General features: G+C 38.8%; 1 protein-coding gene across 3 annotated transcripts in view; it reads right to left on the reverse strand.

Moving 5' to 3' along the window:
- atp6v0a1a (ATPase H+ transporting V0 subunit a1a) overlaps window positions 1-18,437 on the reverse strand; it is a 28,333-nt gene extending 9,896 nt beyond the window's left edge. For all 3 annotated transcript variants that reach the window (XM_036590587.1, XM_036590586.1, XM_036590585.1), the window contains exons 1-10: window positions 18,317-18,437; window positions 13,784-13,940; window positions 13,206-13,284; window positions 12,970-13,067; window positions 11,490-11,618; window positions 10,167-10,249; window positions 7,667-7,793; window positions 7,444-7,526; window positions 7,204-7,297; window positions 1,629-1,841 (exon numbers count right to left, since the gene is read on the reverse strand). In XM_036590587.1, the coding sequence (XP_036446480.1) occupies window positions 1,629-1,841; window positions 7,204-7,297; window positions 7,444-7,526; window positions 7,667-7,793; window positions 10,167-10,249; window positions 11,490-11,618; window positions 12,970-13,067; window positions 13,206-13,284; window positions 13,784-13,900 (1,023 nt within the window). In that variant the 5' untranslated portion in view covers window positions 13,901-13,940; window positions 18,317-18,437. The remainder of the gene's footprint in view (window positions 1-1,628; window positions 1,842-7,203; window positions 7,298-7,443; window positions 7,527-7,666; window positions 7,794-10,166; window positions 10,250-11,489; window positions 11,619-12,969; window positions 13,068-13,205; window positions 13,285-13,783; window positions 13,941-18,316) is intronic.
- Between the last annotated feature and the right edge of the window lie 931 nt (window positions 18,438-19,368).

A 19,368-nucleotide genomic window follows, 5' to 3' on the forward strand; every position in this document is an offset into this window, starting at 1 on the left:
AGGGTGAATACCCTGCATGACACTTCTAAGCTGCTGGCTTGCTTTTCCACTCTACAAGCACCCTTCTCTGAACCCCTCATTGTTTTATTTAGTCCTTTTTTTATTAAGAAATGCTCATCAGGCTATATTTCATGAGTAAAAAGGATAATCGTGTGTGATCTGTTTTCACTAGTGTTTCAGTCCATGAATACAGGAATGCACTGTGGCGATTTCAAGTGCTGCATAATTAGCAACACCTTATTCTCAGCCTTTGTGGTGCTCGCTGTATCATGCTTTAAAGAGCAGGAGCGTGCATGCGTGTGAAAACCAGAGAGACAGAGATCAGGACAGTCAGCCTGAGTGTGTGACCATGTAATCCTCTTAAGCACTGCTTAGTGTACGGTTAATATTCAAGTGAGCTCTGACCCTTACGCTATGACCATGCATAGGTGGCTAGCATCACTAGTATACTGTTGTCTCGAACAGTAAAGTGTGAGATATGAGTATAATCCAGGCACACACACAGGCATGTAAGTATACATCGATGCAGGTGTGAAGAAAAGGGCCAGCACAGCCATGCATGCACACATAGACTTACAGCACTACACTTGCGTGGCCCAAGAAGTGATATACATATAAATAAGCATTTCTAATCTTACCCCACATCTGAGCTCTGCTCAAAGCCTAATCCTAAATAGTAACCTAAACCTAAGGTTAACACTACTAACACTTTTTTTTGTGTTACTAGTGAGAGTAGGACACAACCTAAACATTTTAAAATAACTAATTAATTTATATAAATTACATAATTTAATAACTTATAAATGCAATATTTACATGGTTAACATTTCATAAAAGCTAACAAGACCTCTTATCTGTAGTAAAAAATGACTGTAACAAAGTGGCTCTCAAACTTGTCCTCAGGCCCCCCAGAAAGTCCACATTTCTGCTCCAACTCAACACAGACAGGGATAAAGCAAAAACGTGGACCATCATGGGGGGCCCTAAGGACACGTTTGAGAAACACTGTTGTAACACATGGCCTCCCATGCCTCACTGCTTTGGTATGCATGTGTATACAGTAGTGGTGTCAAAGTTAACTCGCTATTAACAAGTTAACACACTAAAGTCTGACTGATTTACTGGCAAAACACACCACTCATGTCAGCAATATCTGTAATTCAGCAGACTTCGGTGGACAGAGCTTGTAGAAGGCATACAAACAACTACCGAGCAGCAAACTAACAATGGCAACAGAAAAAGTAGTTTCCTTTGAAACAAGACAGAATGTAATGATGAGTGTGTGAGAACTAAAATTGCAGAGGAGCTTAAAAATGCAGCCACTGGACACCAGTGACAAAAACTGCAAAGTGTCTTGTGTTCCCCCTGCGTTCATGTGATCTTCATGTTCAATTCATATGAAAACTGCATTCATATTATGTAAATAATGTTAGCGAAATACTGAATGTAATGAATACATTCTGATGAATTGTTCTTTTGTCCACTCGTATAGCTATTACAAACAAAATCTTTCTTTAGGGTTAAATTTGGGCAAAAAAGACAAATTAACTACATAAAATAATGTGATCAATCATGAGTCATTATTTTAATCATTTGACCGCCGTACTGTACACGGTGTATTTTCTTACCGTGCCTCTACGCAAAGCAAACTGAATGGAGTCCAAATCAGACACAGGGCACCAGATCTCAGCAATGAGACACTTCTGCGTGACATCGATGTTGCAGAGATTGAGCGTGTGGTAGATGGCCTTCATCTTCCTCACTTTGATGAACCAAACACGCACCGTTTTAGCAGCCGCCTGCAGCACACGCTGCCTGTGATCCTCTGTCTGATTCAGCACCTGCGAATACACAGCGCACAATTAGAAACATCTCTGGAAGAAAGTGGGCAGAAGGAAAGTTCAGTATTTGTAATTCCAGATCAAGGATCTTGTGATGTTAAACCTTTAATACTAAGCCAAAAAGTGTCTATTTTGCCTTTTAACTTACTTTACTCTATTAATAATGTGATTCCTTAATGCGGTCGTCATATTTAGTTAGATATGTAAAGAATAAACCTAAAAGAAATCTGCAGATTTTCATTTCATTGTCACAGACTACCACTTTGAACAATGCATCCAACAATAAAGGCAGCATGTGCTTCTTTTATACAGTGATACAAAATATGATACTACACAGGAAGCTCCAATTTCACATGCTGATCTATTGTGCTAGGGCCACTGTGGACATTCACACAACTCAACTACTCTGAGGGCAAATTTTAATGAGTTAAAGGGGAGAAAGGGGACTCTGGCACTCCTGGTTAGAGGAAGTTTCATGGACCTACATCAGAATACAAGCTCAATTATCAGTACTATTATTACAAAAAAGAATCCCCCTCTAATTTGAGTTAACAAGCAGTTAGACAGCTGAAGACAAGCTCTATTTAACAAGGCATGTTTTTCATGCTTCCCTTGATCTCATGTAACAAGTCAAGCTTTTCCAGAGTTTGGGGTCCATGTATGGCTTCATGAGACTCCCTGGTTTGCTCATCAGAGATTACTTATGGAACAGGGGGCTGAGTCAGAACAAACAGCACAGCGCACCGAGAGTCTATTTTAGGGGAAATGAAGAATCTCCGTATAGTCCCTGCCAGGAAGTTGAAAGTGAGCATAGGGAGAGAGAGAGAGAGAGAGAGAAAGAAAGAGAGAGAGAGAGAGAGAGAGAGAGAGAGAGAGAGAGAGAGAAATCCATTAAATGACTGGGCAACAATGTGAGTGACTGAGTGAATGAGTGGACAAGCACATGAGACAGAAAGACAATATGAGTGACTAAGAGAGAGACAGAGTAAGAGAGAGACAGAGTAAGAGAGAGTATGAGTAAATAAGAGAGAGAGAGGGAGAGATAGAGAGAGAGAGAGAGAGAGAGAGAGAGAGAGTGAGTGAGAGAGAGTGAGAGAGAGAGTGAGTGAGAGAGACAGAAAGAGACACACTATGCCAGCAGATCAGCACATACCAGACAGCTCAGGTGCCAGTCTTAATGCCCAGGGCTGCCCACACACTCATCACACTTAGAGCTGTCTGGTCTGCCACCCATACACAACAGACCCCTGCTGCCTCAGCCCCTCAGAGACAGCAGCGGGAGTGGCAGGAAGATTTACACAGCTTTACTAGTTTACCCTGGACCTGCCAGAGCAGCGGCATCTTCATCTGTCTCTCCATCTGTCTCTGTCTCTCCCAAGCCATGTATCCCTTCATACTCCACCTCAGAAATACACAGGCCTGTTAATAGCCTGGCGTGTATAACTCACTACTAGTTATATTTACTTCAGTAGTGGTTCCCAACCCCAGTCCTGCCCTGCATATTTTGGTGTTTTCCCAGATCAAATTACTCAGAGCATTTCTTACTCAAGAGCACTATCTAAATTTTATATGAGCTTATGCCTTTTTCCTATATTTCTTTGCGTACTCTTGTTGGAGACAAGTTGGAGACTAACTGCGATTTTTCACACCAATATTGCCACTGCGATTTAAAGTGTGATTAAGGTCCAGGCTCTTTTTTTTTTGGCCAAGAAGACCAGCATATCTACTTTTTTCCTGGCTGCCGAACTAAGGCTATGTTCACACTGCAGATGGCACCGAAATCCGATACTCAGGTGATGCTGGTGAATCCTCCGTGAGCGACTGGCGTTCGCTGGCAGTCGTGATTGTTTACCTCTGGGTGAGCCATGTGAAGCAACGTGAAGCATTGTTCTGTTGCGCATGCAGGTCAGTTTTGGAGTGATCTGTTCAGAGTGATGTCTCATACAGGTCACATTTAAAAGATCATGTGAACAGCCAAACAAAAAATCGGATTTGATGAGAAAATCTGATTTGGGCCACTTTTACCTGCTGTGTGAACATAGCCTAAGAGTGCCACATGGCCAGTTAGTTGTATTTGTGTTGTCATATACACATCATGTGGGTGTTTAGTTGCTTCTGATTGGCCTAACTCATCTATAGGCGGTAAACAAGCTCTATGTTATTAGGTAAATTTCCCACTCAAAACTTCCAAATTGCAATTCTGATATAAAAACGACTCGTCCTTTAGCACCAGCTAGAGAAGTTGATAATACAGTTGCAGGCAAAAGTTTGGTTACTCCCGGTCAAATTACATCCCCTACAGGAAAACAAACACATATGAAATTTTCCACTAATTTTAGTGCTACATTTGTATATATTTACTTAATATACTGAAAACATAAAACATATAATATAAACTAAAATATAAACTGTGTTGTAACTTTTGCACAGGCTTAATCCAAGATTTCTCTCTGACTCCAGTAAGGCATGACTAACATTACACTAACCTTTCATTGTAAATTGCCCTGAATAAAATATCTGTGCAATATGTTAAGGATAAAGACTGTTTTAAATATTGTTTGCCTATGTCACAAATAAATGCATCTGCCAAATATGTAAATGTAAGGACAAAGTTTTTCATGGTGATTTGTCTCCTTCACAATTCTGTATTGCTTAAAGACAAAAGGACTGAAGTGAGACAAAGAAAGTTTTTTTAGAGTTAATAATTTGCAGTCAAAAGTAACAAATCGCAATATATAGCAAAAAGAAAAAGTCACTAAGAAAAAAAACAATGCAATTAAACCAATTTAAAAATAGTTACTGTCTACTAAAATCTGTCAGCAGAACGATGAATTATATATTCTGTATCTTTGTAAACAGGTTGTTTATTTATTGTGTGTCTTATGTGTGTTTATGTTTAAAGGGTTTGGTTTAATGTGTTTTGTATCTAAGCACTTTTTAATGTTGCTCTATGGGAGAAGCATATTTATTTTAATATTAACATCAACCTGCCCAGCAACTGCAGATGAAAATGAGCTAAATCTGGCTAAATCAGGCACAAGTACAACATGATATAATGCTGTTGATTACTGTAGTGTATTAGTGTATTAACTGTCCCTAATAAGTAAACAAATAAAAAAAGTAACAAAGTAATCATATCATGGCTCAAGTATCGTGATGTTATATTGTTGAGGCCTGTTGGCTCTAAAGGTGGACAGAATGTCCTGGTATTTTGACTTTCATCTGATGAAGATCACATAGGCCAAAATGTCATAAATTTAATGTATTAAGTAGAGTTTTATAATGAGTGAGAGTCCTTTTCCACCCTTACTGGAAACCATTCAAATTGGTCAGTCTATATGGTGCCACATTTTCATGGTATAAAATTAAACTGCATTAAATACACAGCATATATTATGCACTCATGCACTCATACACTCATGTTGCAACACCCCCTGGGTAGGAGTGGAAGGATGAGTAAGGAGCATTAGGCAGCTGTGAGATGATCCCTCATGTGAAGTTGGCAAGTTGACCAGCAATCGAGACTGTGTGGGCAGTTTTGCTGTGTGAATATGAGCAGGTGTGAGGGAGACACCACATGCGTGTGTGTATGTGGAAGAGTGGAGGGTGAGTCTTTGCAGGTATGGTCACTATGTGTGTGGGCTGCAATTGACGGTCCACACCCAGTGGCATTAAGCCTTTCCTTTTCCTAATAAGGCTTTGGCAAAGTTTCACAGATGGGCTATTATCCCAAACACTATTACCCCAATATAAACAGTCCCAACAGGAGCCACCTCTGACTCACTGATGAGACATGATGGCATCACAGCCTGGCGCTAACATTAGCTGTTACACTGGCAAGCGAGACAACTGAAAAAAGAACACAAATGAAGATAGAAATCTTTGCACAAATGGCTCATTTCAGCTGTGTGCATCTGCGTGTCTATTGTAAACAAGTCTGAACATGGCACTGGGCACTTGATCACACACGGCAACTGATTCACACACGGCAACTGATTCACACACGGCAACTCTACAGTCAGATGAGCTAGCAATCAATTGCTTCCTGTTTCAGAGATATTGATTTATTTCCACTGCATTTTCTCTCTGTAAACAGTCTAGTGTGCCTACATTATTGGTCTAGGCACTGTTTGGGGTAAACTCTTGCATAACCCATTTGAAATGATTTGGACCCAGCCCATCATATGACAGCAGCCGTGCTGATGGAGCGGTCATTTAGCAGTTCTTGACCATGTAAGGGAATCTGTTTTAGCACTCGAGGAAGGCAAATGTAAACAGATCAGAGAATCACTCTCCCACACTCACAAACCAAGGCAGACAGCTGAGTACACGCACAGACAGAGTCAAGAGCTCACTCACAAAGTCACACAAAGAGATGAAATGATTACAAATACACTGTACACTAATGGAGACTTAGTTATCCATGCCACAGGTAGTAATACACCCATGACAGAATTTATTTTAACTTTTTACTGGTAACAATCTGGATGGTACTTTTCTTCTTTGGCCTGGAGAACATAACAACCATTATGTCCATAAGGAACCTGAAAGGTTGACTCGTCAAACCACGTCTCCAATGTGCGTCACTCCATGAGCTCCATTTCAGAGGAACTTGTTGGACTGTGTTGCAGGTAATTTCAGAATGCATGTATGTACAAAGAAAGTTGCTGAGGCAGAACATTACATATTGCATCCTGGTACAGTTTTCACTCAGGTTAAACCGGACAAATCATCGCTTTCTGTTTTTATTTGCATTTCACATACTGTCTCAACTTTTTTTGGAACAGTGTGTGGCACATTTTCATACATATTGCCATGTTTCAATAAAGGCTTTTTATACTTTTCTTAAGACGGTGTGTCCAGGATTTTCTTTGTTCTAGGATTTATCTTGCACTTGCCTTGGAGATGTGGATGGATTTTTTTGGTTTTTGCCTCTCCCAGCATGGAACCCCTTTTTTTAAACAGTCGCAAGGGCTACTGCAATGCATGCACCAGGATAATACAGGTCTAATGTACAATAAGAATGTAGTAACTTGTTAGTTTTTGAAAACCATGATTGAGGGAGATGTTTTTAAATTATTTTTAATTGATCTCTTGGTGTTATAAAGAAATACAGAAATTAAGAAATTTTACTAAATTTTGTTGTCTCTTTATTTGCCTTTTTTATCTATACTCTGTTGTATTTGTTTTTAATCTCCCTGTAGGGCATGGTGTAAGCTTGTTTAAAAAAAAAGGTTTTAAGTGAAAACATATTAAAGAAATCATTGAATGTACAACCACTAGCAGAATGAGCACCAGAGGCTCATTTGACACGTGTTTGTGTGCAAATGTACATGTGTGTGTGCACGCATGTCTGACTTACCATTTGGAGATCGTCAATACGAGTGTTTACTCCTGCTGCCATCTCCTTCCTCTCTTGGGGGGTCTCAGGGCAGGGGTACAGTGAAGCCCGAAACCTGGAAGTAAAACATACATAAATGCATTTACATATGAACACAGGCTTACAGATATTGTCACTCTACATTAACTGGAAATGGAATCTGACAAAGTTATGTCATTTAGTGAAATGTCAATCTATGTAGCAACAGAAGAGCGGTGGTACCCTTCACAGATCTTTTTCACCCGGTTCTTCAGCTGGTCTCCCTGGAAGAAAATGATGAACACTGACTTGTACACATGGTCACCCTGGAAAACCAACAAACCATAGAGAAAGAGGCCACTGTCAGTAACATTTCACTGAAGTCAGCTGATAAAACAACATTCAGACCCCAGCATTATTGATCAAATAGGTTCGTTTCTGATCAGGCTGTTGGAAGAGCACTAACAGTTGCTGGGTCCTCCAGTGGATCCTCAATGTCTGCTTGGCGTAAGAACACGTTGCCGCGACAAACTCTCCACAACATCCTCTCAAAGGTGGGAATCCTCTCTCTGCCAATCACACCTGCCACAAACCTGCAAGATGCAACAAAGTCAAATTTATGTGTGAATAAACTGCCCAGGAGCAAATAATATGTCCTTAGCAATTACTAGTTTACATGCTTTAAACGAGCCACATTCTCAAAGTCATTGTTAAATAACAACACACAGGACTGCACACATCAACTGAATTCTGTATTAATCTGTGAAGTTAATAAACACCACTATGCTGTTCATAGATTAACTTTTGAATGTTATGTTGCTTGACAGCTACAGCCTACTGTTAAAGGGGAATTCCACCGATTTGCCTGCGTAATTCAATGGTTAAGTTGTACACAAAGTTATTCAGAGTGGTTTGATATGAAATGCTCTGTTCTAGAGAAACCTACTGAATCAGAATTGTTCACAGTGGTGGTGATAGAAACCAGATATCTGAAGCGTTTAAAGTGTTGAAGCTCCCTCACAATAGGCCTCATTCACCAATATCACCAATATCGAAAGTTTTTTCTTAAATTTGCTCTTGATAAAGAAAAAGTATATGTCAGATTCATGACGTGGTCTTAAACCGCAGAATTGTTTGCACCTTTGTGCTCTTGAGTGTGTGTAGATTCTGTTTTTACCTTAGACCAATCCCACACAAGAAGACATTGGTGAATGTCAGAATCTCTGAAAACTGCATAAGTGCGTTTTAAGAAGACATTTTTTTAGAACGTTTGTTGAATGAGGCCCATTGTTATTACAAGAAATGTTATTACAGACGCCTAAGATATTAGTTTTATGATAGTGAGTGACAGTTTTGGCTTAAAATTGCTTTTAAAAGCCATTCACGGTGATGAGGTACATATAGAGTGTTGTAAGTCAAAATAGTTTCTATAAGTAAACATAAGAAACATGTAGGTTTACCAGTAGTTTGGCTAGTACATAAAATGGCTATATTTGCAGTGTAGACGCTGGTTCCCATCACCACCACTGTAAAGAAATCAAAGCCAGCAAGTTTCTCTACAATTAACAATTTTACCTTTTACCAATCTGAATGACTCCGTTTACACCTCAACCACTCAATGCGGAAATTGTGAAAAATTGGCAGAATTTCACTAACTCAATAGCTCACTGGAGTAACTGTTTATTGTAGTTATTATTAATAATACATTAAATAATTTAATTTAGAATTATTCAATTAAAAATCATTATGGAATTAGTTTTTGACAAACACTGTAATAGTTTTGCTGTCTTTTTATGAAAGCACCAAGCTGCTCAAGGCCATACATTATAGTGATTTTAACACAGTTAAGGGGTTTTTATTAACAACTTCTCACCGTTGTAAAATCACTGTAATGCACAGCCTCGGGTGGCTTTTTTTCTTCAATCTTCCCAACTTCAGTCACGCAAAAACAACTCATTCATACATTTAATTTAATAATAATCTTAAAAATATGATTGCATGTGGTAATCAAAGGTGGCATACTATATGATGTCTGATTACACTATTTTAATCGAGTAGATCCTATGATTTGTAAAACATAATTATAAGAAAAATGTAGTGTGACAGACGTACACTAAAAACTACAATTCTGTTTAAGTCACACTTTAACTTTTTAACTAATTTAAGTCTGAATCAGCCAAACGTGCCTTTTGCCATTGTGCCACAGGCATAAACATATAGCTGGCCGAAATCAACACAGCAGATGTACTGCACATTATGAGTATTAGCTAAAAGGAGCCCCCAGATCAATCCCAATTCCCCCTAGCATTAGCACTGGCTATGCATTAGTTGTTTATCGGGTTATATAAAACCACAAACATCACTTCCTAGAAAAGAGCAAACGTTACCACTAGCATTTCAGCATCACAGCAGCAACCCTAACATTGAGGACTTACTACTTGATGTGTACATAAATAAGGCTTTTAATAATAGCATTATAAACTATCATTACACCTTTATAAACAATCATTTGTGTCTTCCTGTTCATTATGATCAATTCATCTGTAGGAAGCCTCAAGCCTCTACAGCATGGCAGCTTATATTTCTTATATTGCTTATATATAGGATTCTCAAGCAAGGATGATATTGGCCAATATAGTTTAAAAAATAGGTAGTATCAATTTTGTAACACTGGAAAAAGAGCTTTGCGGAATTCTTAGTGGTGTATTGGTTTCCGTTAATTAGCTCTTATTTTTCAGATCTCTTCATAAACAGATTTTTAGAGGTACTTGATCCTTATTCATCAGAATCTTCCTGTCTAAAGCCATGATGTAAATATAGTAGAGAAAGATGTGGCACTGACAGACAGTAGCTCCAGTTCAAGTGATGAAGCTATTTAAGACTGCCAGGTAAAAGATGTAGGAATAACCCAAACAATGCTTCAGAAAACAACTTAGTAGATGACCACAGAAGCACAGGGAGCTCACCCCAGCCTGAGAGGAGCCACACGTCCAACCTCATTTGGATCCAGTAGAGTGGATGACTCCTCCATCAGAGACGGGTCTTCCATCTGTAAATGGAGAGACAAATGGATCGTTAAATAGGCGGAAAAGAAACAGACACTCAGAGACAAGGAGAGAAAAAAAAATAGAAGAACTACGTTAATTGCCTTAAACAGAGAAATTGAAAATATTGTTAGAATATAATGCCTCTTTGGAAAGCAGACATGTATAAAAGTGCCACAGCTTGAGGGAAAGCAGGTTGCTCCACTGATAAATTACAGCACTAGCTTGTAATATGTGTATAACAACTATAGTTATACGTACATGTTTATCTGTGTTTGATTACTGATTAAAAGACTATTGTATGGTAGAGAAAGAGAGAGGAGAGAGAGAGAGAGAGAGAGAGAGAGAGAGAGAAAAACAACAAAATAAGTAAACCATACAAACCAAAAAAAACACAAAAAAAAAAAAACACAGAACAAGGTGTGTCTCAAGGCCTGTATTTAGTACCCTGAATAACCCTTAAACGCACTTTCAGGAGCTGAGCCACACCTATTTTGAAGCACCAACTCATGCTCTATATATCACTTAATTGCTGAAGTGTTTCCATTATTTTGGCAGTGTACTGTACTGTTTATAAGACAACCATTACAGCTGCTTCAATATATGCTTTGACCACAAAAATTCTTAGACGTTTTGTCTGTGAAGAACGGAAGTGTTTTTTAGATGAAGTAAATGATTACAAGACATACAGCTAACTGATTTACACTCATCAGAGCCCATATTATCTTGTAAAAAGGACAATACCCTTATAAAGTTCACCTGCAAAGAGAGACCAAGCGATTTCTGGTCAAAGATCACAGCAGAAATAAAAGAGGTATGCTGTGGTGAATAAATGATTGAGTTAAAGTTGTACCATACATATTTTTTTTCCATAAAAAGTTCCTCAACTGAGGCAGTAAAAAGCTGAACGGGTTAAAAGACTGACACTGAGTTGGGCAATCTAACCCTCTCAATGTCACAACAGATTCTTTGTTTTATTTTTTTTTTGCCTGTAATTACACATCTTCCTATGATTACTCATGGTGGCAAATAATCTGTAATCTGTAAAAACATTACAACACACAACTATTGACTAAATTTTACACAACATGGGTGTGACAAATGTTCTGTAACTGCATCAGCACCTTTCATGGACAGCAAATAATTTACTGCTAGTCCTTTGGTGAAAAACAATTCTAGGACTGGACAAAATTAGGAAAATAAAGCTCCAGAGGGACAATGAAGAGAGCTTAATGGTTTCAAGACCTCATCAAAGAACTGCTGTGTACGTCTCAGGATGTGTTTGAGCTCAGTCAGTTCCAAAAAGTTCTTCTTTAGGGCTTCCTGGTTAGTGTTGATCTCCTTCAGCTCATTCTCCAGTTTCTCAAATGTGGCCTGCACAAAGACACATCAAACAAATCACATCATGATAATGGATGCAGAGAAATTAGTAGGAGTGGTCTCACTACATGCTGAAATTAGCATTGAGATAAGGGAGGAAAACTAGCCCACAACTCTGCATTAACTATCACTCTGGACAGCTAGGAAGCCAGTGGTTGGCAGACTAAGCAATTCACCCTAAACTGCAGCCTACGTACAAACTCAGCATAGCAGCGCAGAGTCTTACTCTGTTTTCATAGCTAATTTGTTTGCTAAAGTCCGAACTAGAGTTTGGCTTTTTGTGACAATGTGGCGTTTTCATTTGGTTCGGTTGGCTTCACATTGCAACGGCTAAAGTGCACCAATTATACATGTGAGTGCTTGTTTATTGGTCAGACGTTTTGCAGGAATAAAAACACTCTGTTATTCTCACATTTGCTACCGTTTGAGCCACAAAACTCCTACATGAAAATAGAGATGCTTAACTTATGTGTGTATCACAATTAAAGAAATAATAATAAACTCTACTTGATATCTGCTCCTTTATGATTGGTTGCATTTAAATTGACAAACCAATCAGGTCACTTATGTAGTACATTCCAAAATCAATTCTTCACTATTAATTTACTGCTGGTCTGTCGTTATTAGGAGTAGCTCATGCTGCAAGAATGTTATGAATGTCTTTAAATTGTCTGATGTTAAATCAGGCAGATTAAGCAAAGTGTACTGCACTAAAATGCTGCTAGAAGAAGCAGAACAGCATGCTCTGATATTGATTTCCCTCATTTGGTGTGGATCACATAAATGCATTCCCACTAGCAGCAAACTCAACCAGAGTTCACTTGGAAGCAAAAAGAGACCCACAATTTTGGCCAGACTGTGAATTATGTGTTTAGTGCACACTTGAGTTTGGCTGTTCACACCTGTCAAAACGGACCAAACAAAAGAAAAGGTCTGATAGGTCCATACGTAACAAAGTAGGTGTGAAAACGTCCTTGGATGAGCTAGGATTCAGTTTTGAGCCTCAGTTGTATTATGTATGATCCAAGAATAAATTTGGCCACATTCTATAAAGAAACAAACAGCAAGGCCCTCATTTCACCATTGAGTTAATGACAAACAAACTGGCTGAACAGCAATACAGTTATATGGGCACTTGGGTATCAGGTCATGAGTTGAGTACTTTGTGCTAAGGCATGTTACTTATAGTCTGAACCGTCATCTTAAGAAAAAGCGTCTAGTAGAATCTATGCTCCCCCAGTGAATTTGCTTTTATATGACATGGTCTCAGAAATGGCTTAATATAAAATGGAGTGGAGCAAATTAAAGTGCGCTAAATTGATATACATTTCTCAGACATTCATACCTCCAAGTCAATCATATCTCGAGGGAAAGGGACCTCTGGGTTCTCCCCTGTGTCGACAATATTTATGTTGGCCTTCTTTATCTCCTTCTCAACGAATCCTGTAAAAAAAAGTGAGAAAGAGTGAATTTGAGAGTTCGAGAGAGAGAGGAATGAAAGATGGTCAAAACATCCGTTGGGTTGCTCCATAGGATTTAATCATTCTCTGGAGAAATGCATATGATGCATTGCTGACTCACGCAGTTTGCGGTCCATCTCCTCACAGCGGCGCACTTCATTTACAAACTTCCTCTGAAAGACGTTCACATCGGGATTCAGCTGTGATTTCCAAGAACAGAAGGGTGAACTGAGTTAGGGAAGGGCGCTTACACAGTATCGTACATTGCATTTTAAAATCAGCTGACTAAATAAAGGTTCTAGATCAAGTAAGAAAGGCAGAGTAAAGAATTCCTTTGTTCCTTCCTCTTAAATGGATGTATATTTACATGGCCTGACTGAGTCCTCTTATTATCAGATAACTGAAGTGACTTTGATACAAAATGTTTTCTTTAAAGGGTCCATATCTTGGAAAACTAAATTTTATTTGCTTTGTTAAAACAAAACAGTTTGATGCAAAGAATGATGTAATTTATAGCAAAGGGATAAATAAACAAATAAAAAACAAAAAAGTAGGTCCCTTTAAAATACAAAAACAAACAGGAGAGGCTTTGAAACAGGATCCTTTAGAAGTAACGTATGGCACTAGTTAATTATTCATTTGCTATCCACTCTCCTTTCAAAGGGCCTTTTTGGTGCCTGTGCTTCAGCGTGTACTCACATCTCTGAACTGCACCATGCCGATCTCCCCAAGCTCGCTGACACAGCAGTAAGCCGACTCAGACTGCAGGAAAAGCTGGGCCAGAGTCATCTCCTCACTACGGAACAGCTCCCCCATGATGCACTACGCTACACCACCCCACACCACCCAGAAATATCTGAAAAAAAGAGTGAAGGTAAATGTGAGGTAGAATGGCAAGAACTATACCATTATAGAAAGACAAAGCTAGCTCAAAGTTAGCTCATACTTGCAGAAAGCAAACAACAGTTTCAGTTCACAGCCATAAGTTCACAAGTCATAAACAGAAGGAAAAACTGGCAGTAAACCGCTGTTAAGCAACCAACCAGAACAGACACACATCTAAACAGAAAAAGTGTTTAGTTTGAAGCGTGAAGTGTGAGATATCTGCACTGAGGCAGCAGCGTGCCTTTACAGAGGGGAAGGAAGGGAGGGTTTTATAAGCCTGATACCACAGATCAACTCAAAGCTGAAAAACAACACGTTAACACTTCCACTTACAGCTCCTACCCTGCAGGCTGCAAAGTTAATTCAGAACTAAACTGTTTAAATCTAAGATGCAGAAGTTAATGCTTACAACAGTGAGATGGGTAAAATGTGTGACCTTTTAATGCAGCTTCATATTATGCATGTTTACTCACCACAATGCATATTTATTAATGAACATGTTTTTTACACTCCTTTTTCCCCCTTATAATGATGCAGCAATATGGTTATCCTATTGTCATACTACTTTTCTCATATACATAGTGTACACAGTACAATTTCCCCACAGTAACGAATTCTCACACTGATGTAGTACAGTAGATTTGTACTATGAAGTTAAACTGCTCTGGTGCTTATTTCTTGATATTGTTTAACTCTCATCTTATATTTTAAATCAAAATGCTACTCATGTGGTTCAGGAAACCTATACAAATATCAGAAAAATAACATTAATGCTAAACATTGTACTATATTGCATCCATTATAAGTATTTATGAACATAAATAAAGAGTTGAACTGTGTGGTGAAGTTTTCATGCCAGTATGCGTTTATTCACAGACAGAACTTATAATTCTAACCTTAAAGACAGCTCTCAGAATGAAAAGGTTCTCTCTGCATTTGGTCCATTCTGGAAAAGACCTTTTCCAAAAATCTTACAATTTTAATGTTCAAACGTATCTCAAGACAATGACTTTGTTAGGATATGAAAGGTGACTATACTACAAAAGAGTTCTGCTATTTTGAAAGTGAAATCTTTCACCCACAAAACTGCACTGAACACAGACACAGCCTTATAATTCTGAGCTGATAACACATGAGAAATTTGATAAACCAAATTTAGCTACAGAAAAAAGTACTAGTGCAGTATCCACTTTTCATGTTGATTTTATCATATACTCAGCAAAAGCTGCGCTAAGAATGATACTAGAGGTGGGCAATGTGACAATATGTTATCATTACTGTGATAAATCATAATACGCTTTTATGAACAACAGAACGACCGCATGTATCATAAATATGGACAGCTTTTATGGAGAGCCTGTAAAGAACAACCAGTGTAACGTAAATATATAAACTACTTGGTAACATGTAGCTGCTGGCATGTCATGGTTGTCAGTCCATAATGCCTTTGTCTTATGTTATTTGTTTATTTTTACTATATTATTTTACTTTTTTACCAGCTTCTTTCTTAAACGGTTTTAAATAGCCTTTAAATGTGGCACTACAGTTTTGCTGCTGCATTTAATCCACTCCAACCAGAACATGGAAAAAGTGTGATACATTTCATGGAACAAGAAAGTATCTTTACATATTGTGATGCTATATTGTTTCCACATCATCCACCTCTGAGTGATATTGTGTAAAGGCCAAAGAAGACAGGCTAAAAAGTTGCATTTATCAATTGATCACTATCACACATCTATAATCAGTAATGGTGCACCTAGAAAGCATGAATGGAATCTTCTGCTTCACTGATGTCTCATCATTCCTATAGCATGTGATAGCACACGCAGTTGTGGGAAAAGAAACTTGGCATTCAGAAAGAATCAGAAAATACAATGGGGCATTTGGATATTCACCAGAACTGAATCCCTTAGGGGATAGAGCTGAGTCTCGCCACGACTTACTGCTAAGACGAAACAGCTAAGACAGTGAGTTATGGCAAAAGAAAACAAAGAAAGCAGCTGAGTACACACATTTTAACTGTTCAAAGAGTTATTTTCCCTAGAGTTTTACAAATTTGACTTCTATTTTTGTTGTAATTGTCAACATTTTGACTTAAGCACAATATGAATGAAAGTGAAATAGCAGGTTTGGGTCAGGGTCAGATAAGAGTTTTGCCAGGCTACAGTCAGGATAGATAAACCACGTGGTTCGGGTTGGATCCACTCTGACTCAGAAATATCTCAGGCTATATATTTGGGTTCTTATAAAAATTTCAGGCCTGACTCAAGCTCTGTTTCCAACCTCCCTTTGTTTGTATTTATTTACATGTTTTCTGCATGTAAATGTACAGCAGCAAAAAGAATTCAATTGTGCAGAGGAACTATAAGACATGAGTTGGGAAACAATGGAGATTAGAGATTAAAGCTGAGCCATATGACTCCACATACTGGGCCCTGGAAATACATTAAACATCCCACATGCACCATTTCATTTACGCTTATTTTACACTTAACCACCACCTGGACAGGGACGGATCTGCAGCGCCAGACTACAATCTCACAATATAGTTATTGATCTGAAATTTTCCACTAATTCAAATTTTATTACACCACCGTCAGTAAGGAAACTGCTCATGTGTGTCTCATGGAAAATTCGAAGCATGTTCAATAATGCAACAGGCTGTGGAGTGCGAGCCCTGCACTTTTTCCACTCTCTCCATCCACCCAAGTATGAGACAGATACGAGGCGGGTTCTGTTCCTGCATATTGTAGTAATTCTTTTGTTTTAGATATATATTACATCCTTATGAAGGGTTTGGTAACGAGGCGATGAGTCAATATAAGTGTGAGAGAGCAAAGAGAAACAGCCTATATGTAGCCTATGTGTAGAGTTTTTGTACTTAATGCTGTAAGGTGATACAAGAAAAAGTGTGAAATTAAAAAAAAAGTATGTTTTCATTGGGGACTACTTTGCCTTACAACACCCTCCATGTAAGCGTTTAAAAAGTGTTTTAGGCCAAAACCTTATCATAACACTAACTAGCTTTTAGAGATATTGGATATCTGGTGCTGCCCTGCGATGGACCGGCGACCTGTCCAGGGTGTATCCTTCCTTCCGCCCAATGACAGCTGGGATAGGCTCCAGCACCCCACCGCGACCCTGAAGGATAAGCGGTTTAGATGATGGATGGATGGATATCTGGTGCCTATCACCACCACTGTGAACAATTCTGATTCAGTAGGTTTCTCTAGAACAAAGTGTTTCACATTAAATCACTCTGAATGATTTTGTTTACATCTTCACCGTTTAATTATGCAGACATTTTGAAAAATGGGTGGAATTCCCCTTTAAATCACATACACGTAGACACACACACCCAAGACTAAAGGAATTAAGACACACACGAGATTTAGCCACCCGTGAGCCTAACCGTGAGGCATGTGTCGATACTACTACAGAATAAGAGACTTAACGTCTTAAGATTCAAAAGCATTCATTGTGTATTGAATAATCCACAATCCGTCCTTCTCTAAAACCGAGTCTCTTTAGCCACGGCATCCACATGTTGGCAGCAATGGATTAATTCATTCACCCCACTAAATATTCCACAATAATAATGAAAACAACATACATATCTGATGCTACACGGTGTCGCTAACTGATCAAATGAATTCGTGAATGTAGAAATTTTATTCTCTGCGCATTTTGGACTCCTGGGTGACGAGAGTCCTGGGTTGCCCTGTTTCTTTTGTTTTTAAAAGCCCAGTGAAAGATCTCATAACCAGTGACGTTAACGGTACTTCAACATCGCTAAAGCGTGGAAATCTTGATAGAAACGTCTTAAAAGACGGTACAACACAGCAGCAGCCTAAATTCGTGGATTATATTTACCAAACCTCTCACAGAAAGATCTTAGAGAAGTTAGCTAACCGCTAAGCCTTCGATAACAGAAGCCTAAAAAGCAAACCAGTGAGCTAACAAGCTAATCTGAACTGTCAACACAAGTTTTGCCTCAACGCAACTATAGCTGCTCACAACAGTTTCCACAGCTTCTTCAAGTAATGGCCTTACAGCGATTACATGTGCTGTAGCAACTGAAACAACATTAAACATGCAAATGAAGACGAGTCAAATGAATAAACTTACTTTTGTGACCTAACTTACATCACATAAGCAGAGTTAGCCAGTCAGCTAATGCTAACAAGTCAACCCGAAAAGCAGCAGGTTAATGTTTCTGCCACAGAGAAAAGCTATTAAAGCTACGGCTTTACAAGTGCTTATAAAAGCCGTCAGAAGATCAGCTCAACACAGCCAAAGACTCCTAATGAGCGTAAAGTGAAGTCGCCGAGTTATTTTACTCACAATATGATAATATTAGCTGAACAGGAGACTCCCACTCGGTTCTGTCCCACTCAGTCCACCGCAGTCCTCTGAACATCAGCTGACTGCCGGCGTGACGTCAGGGGAGGCCCATGAGGGTCACGTGCGGACTTACCTGGACACGTCACAGCAGGTGTTTTTCAGTACAGTAGTACGCCATATTTGCTTTCAGTAATTAAAAAAAGATTATAATTTATTTATACGGTACTTTTTTATCTAAGAAAACATTTTTGCGAAATCCAGCAGGCGTTTGTCAAATGAATTTTTTTTTTTTTGGTAACAATTAGAGCTTTCCACAAACCCCAGTCTACCACTCATGAGCAAGTGGAGAGCGACAGTGACAGGGAAAATTCCCTAAGAGCATGAGGAACAAAGACCAAAAAAGGGAAGCCATCCTCCTCTGGGCCGCGCCAGATAGTGGGGTTAGCATCAAATATAGTAGGACAAAGTGAAATGCGGTAGAAACAGGCAGAACAGCTATCTGTGAGGGGGCTGATTTTAAAAGTCTGTCAAAAACGTTAGGAACATATTTCATGGACTATCGATTATGTTTATCTTAGGAGAGGGGCACACTGCTCTTATTGCTACTCCATATCATCACTGTCCAAAGAAAAACAAGTATCCCCAAAATGTTAACTTTACAGGAGAGGGCAAAACACGTTCTTTACTTTTAATGTAAGCCAATGTGAAGACATTTCATTCCAAGTCATTTTAGAGCATTGCTATTGGTTTATACATCATAAAATTTTCACACGATCTGGACAGCCACCATGCTCAAATGATGCGGAAAACTAAAAACTGACAAAAAATAGAGATACATGTTTTTCTTTGGACAGTGACGATTTGTTAAGTCAAGTCAAGATTTTTTTAAACAGTGCTTTTTATAATGGGCATTGTTACAAAGCAGCTTTACAGAAAATCAAGATCCGTGTCCCAAACAAGTAAGCCAAGTGCGACAGTGGTGGGGAAATTTCCCTAACAGCAAGAGGAAGAAACCTTGAGAGGAACAAGGACTCAAAAGGGGAAGCCGTCCT

This window comes from Colossoma macropomum, unplaced genomic scaffold, assembly GCF_904425465.1.
Source record: "Colossoma macropomum unplaced genomic scaffold, Colossoma_macropomum, whole genome shotgun sequence".
Taxonomy (NCBI): domain Eukaryota; kingdom Metazoa; phylum Chordata; class Actinopteri; order Characiformes; family Serrasalmidae; genus Colossoma; species Colossoma macropomum.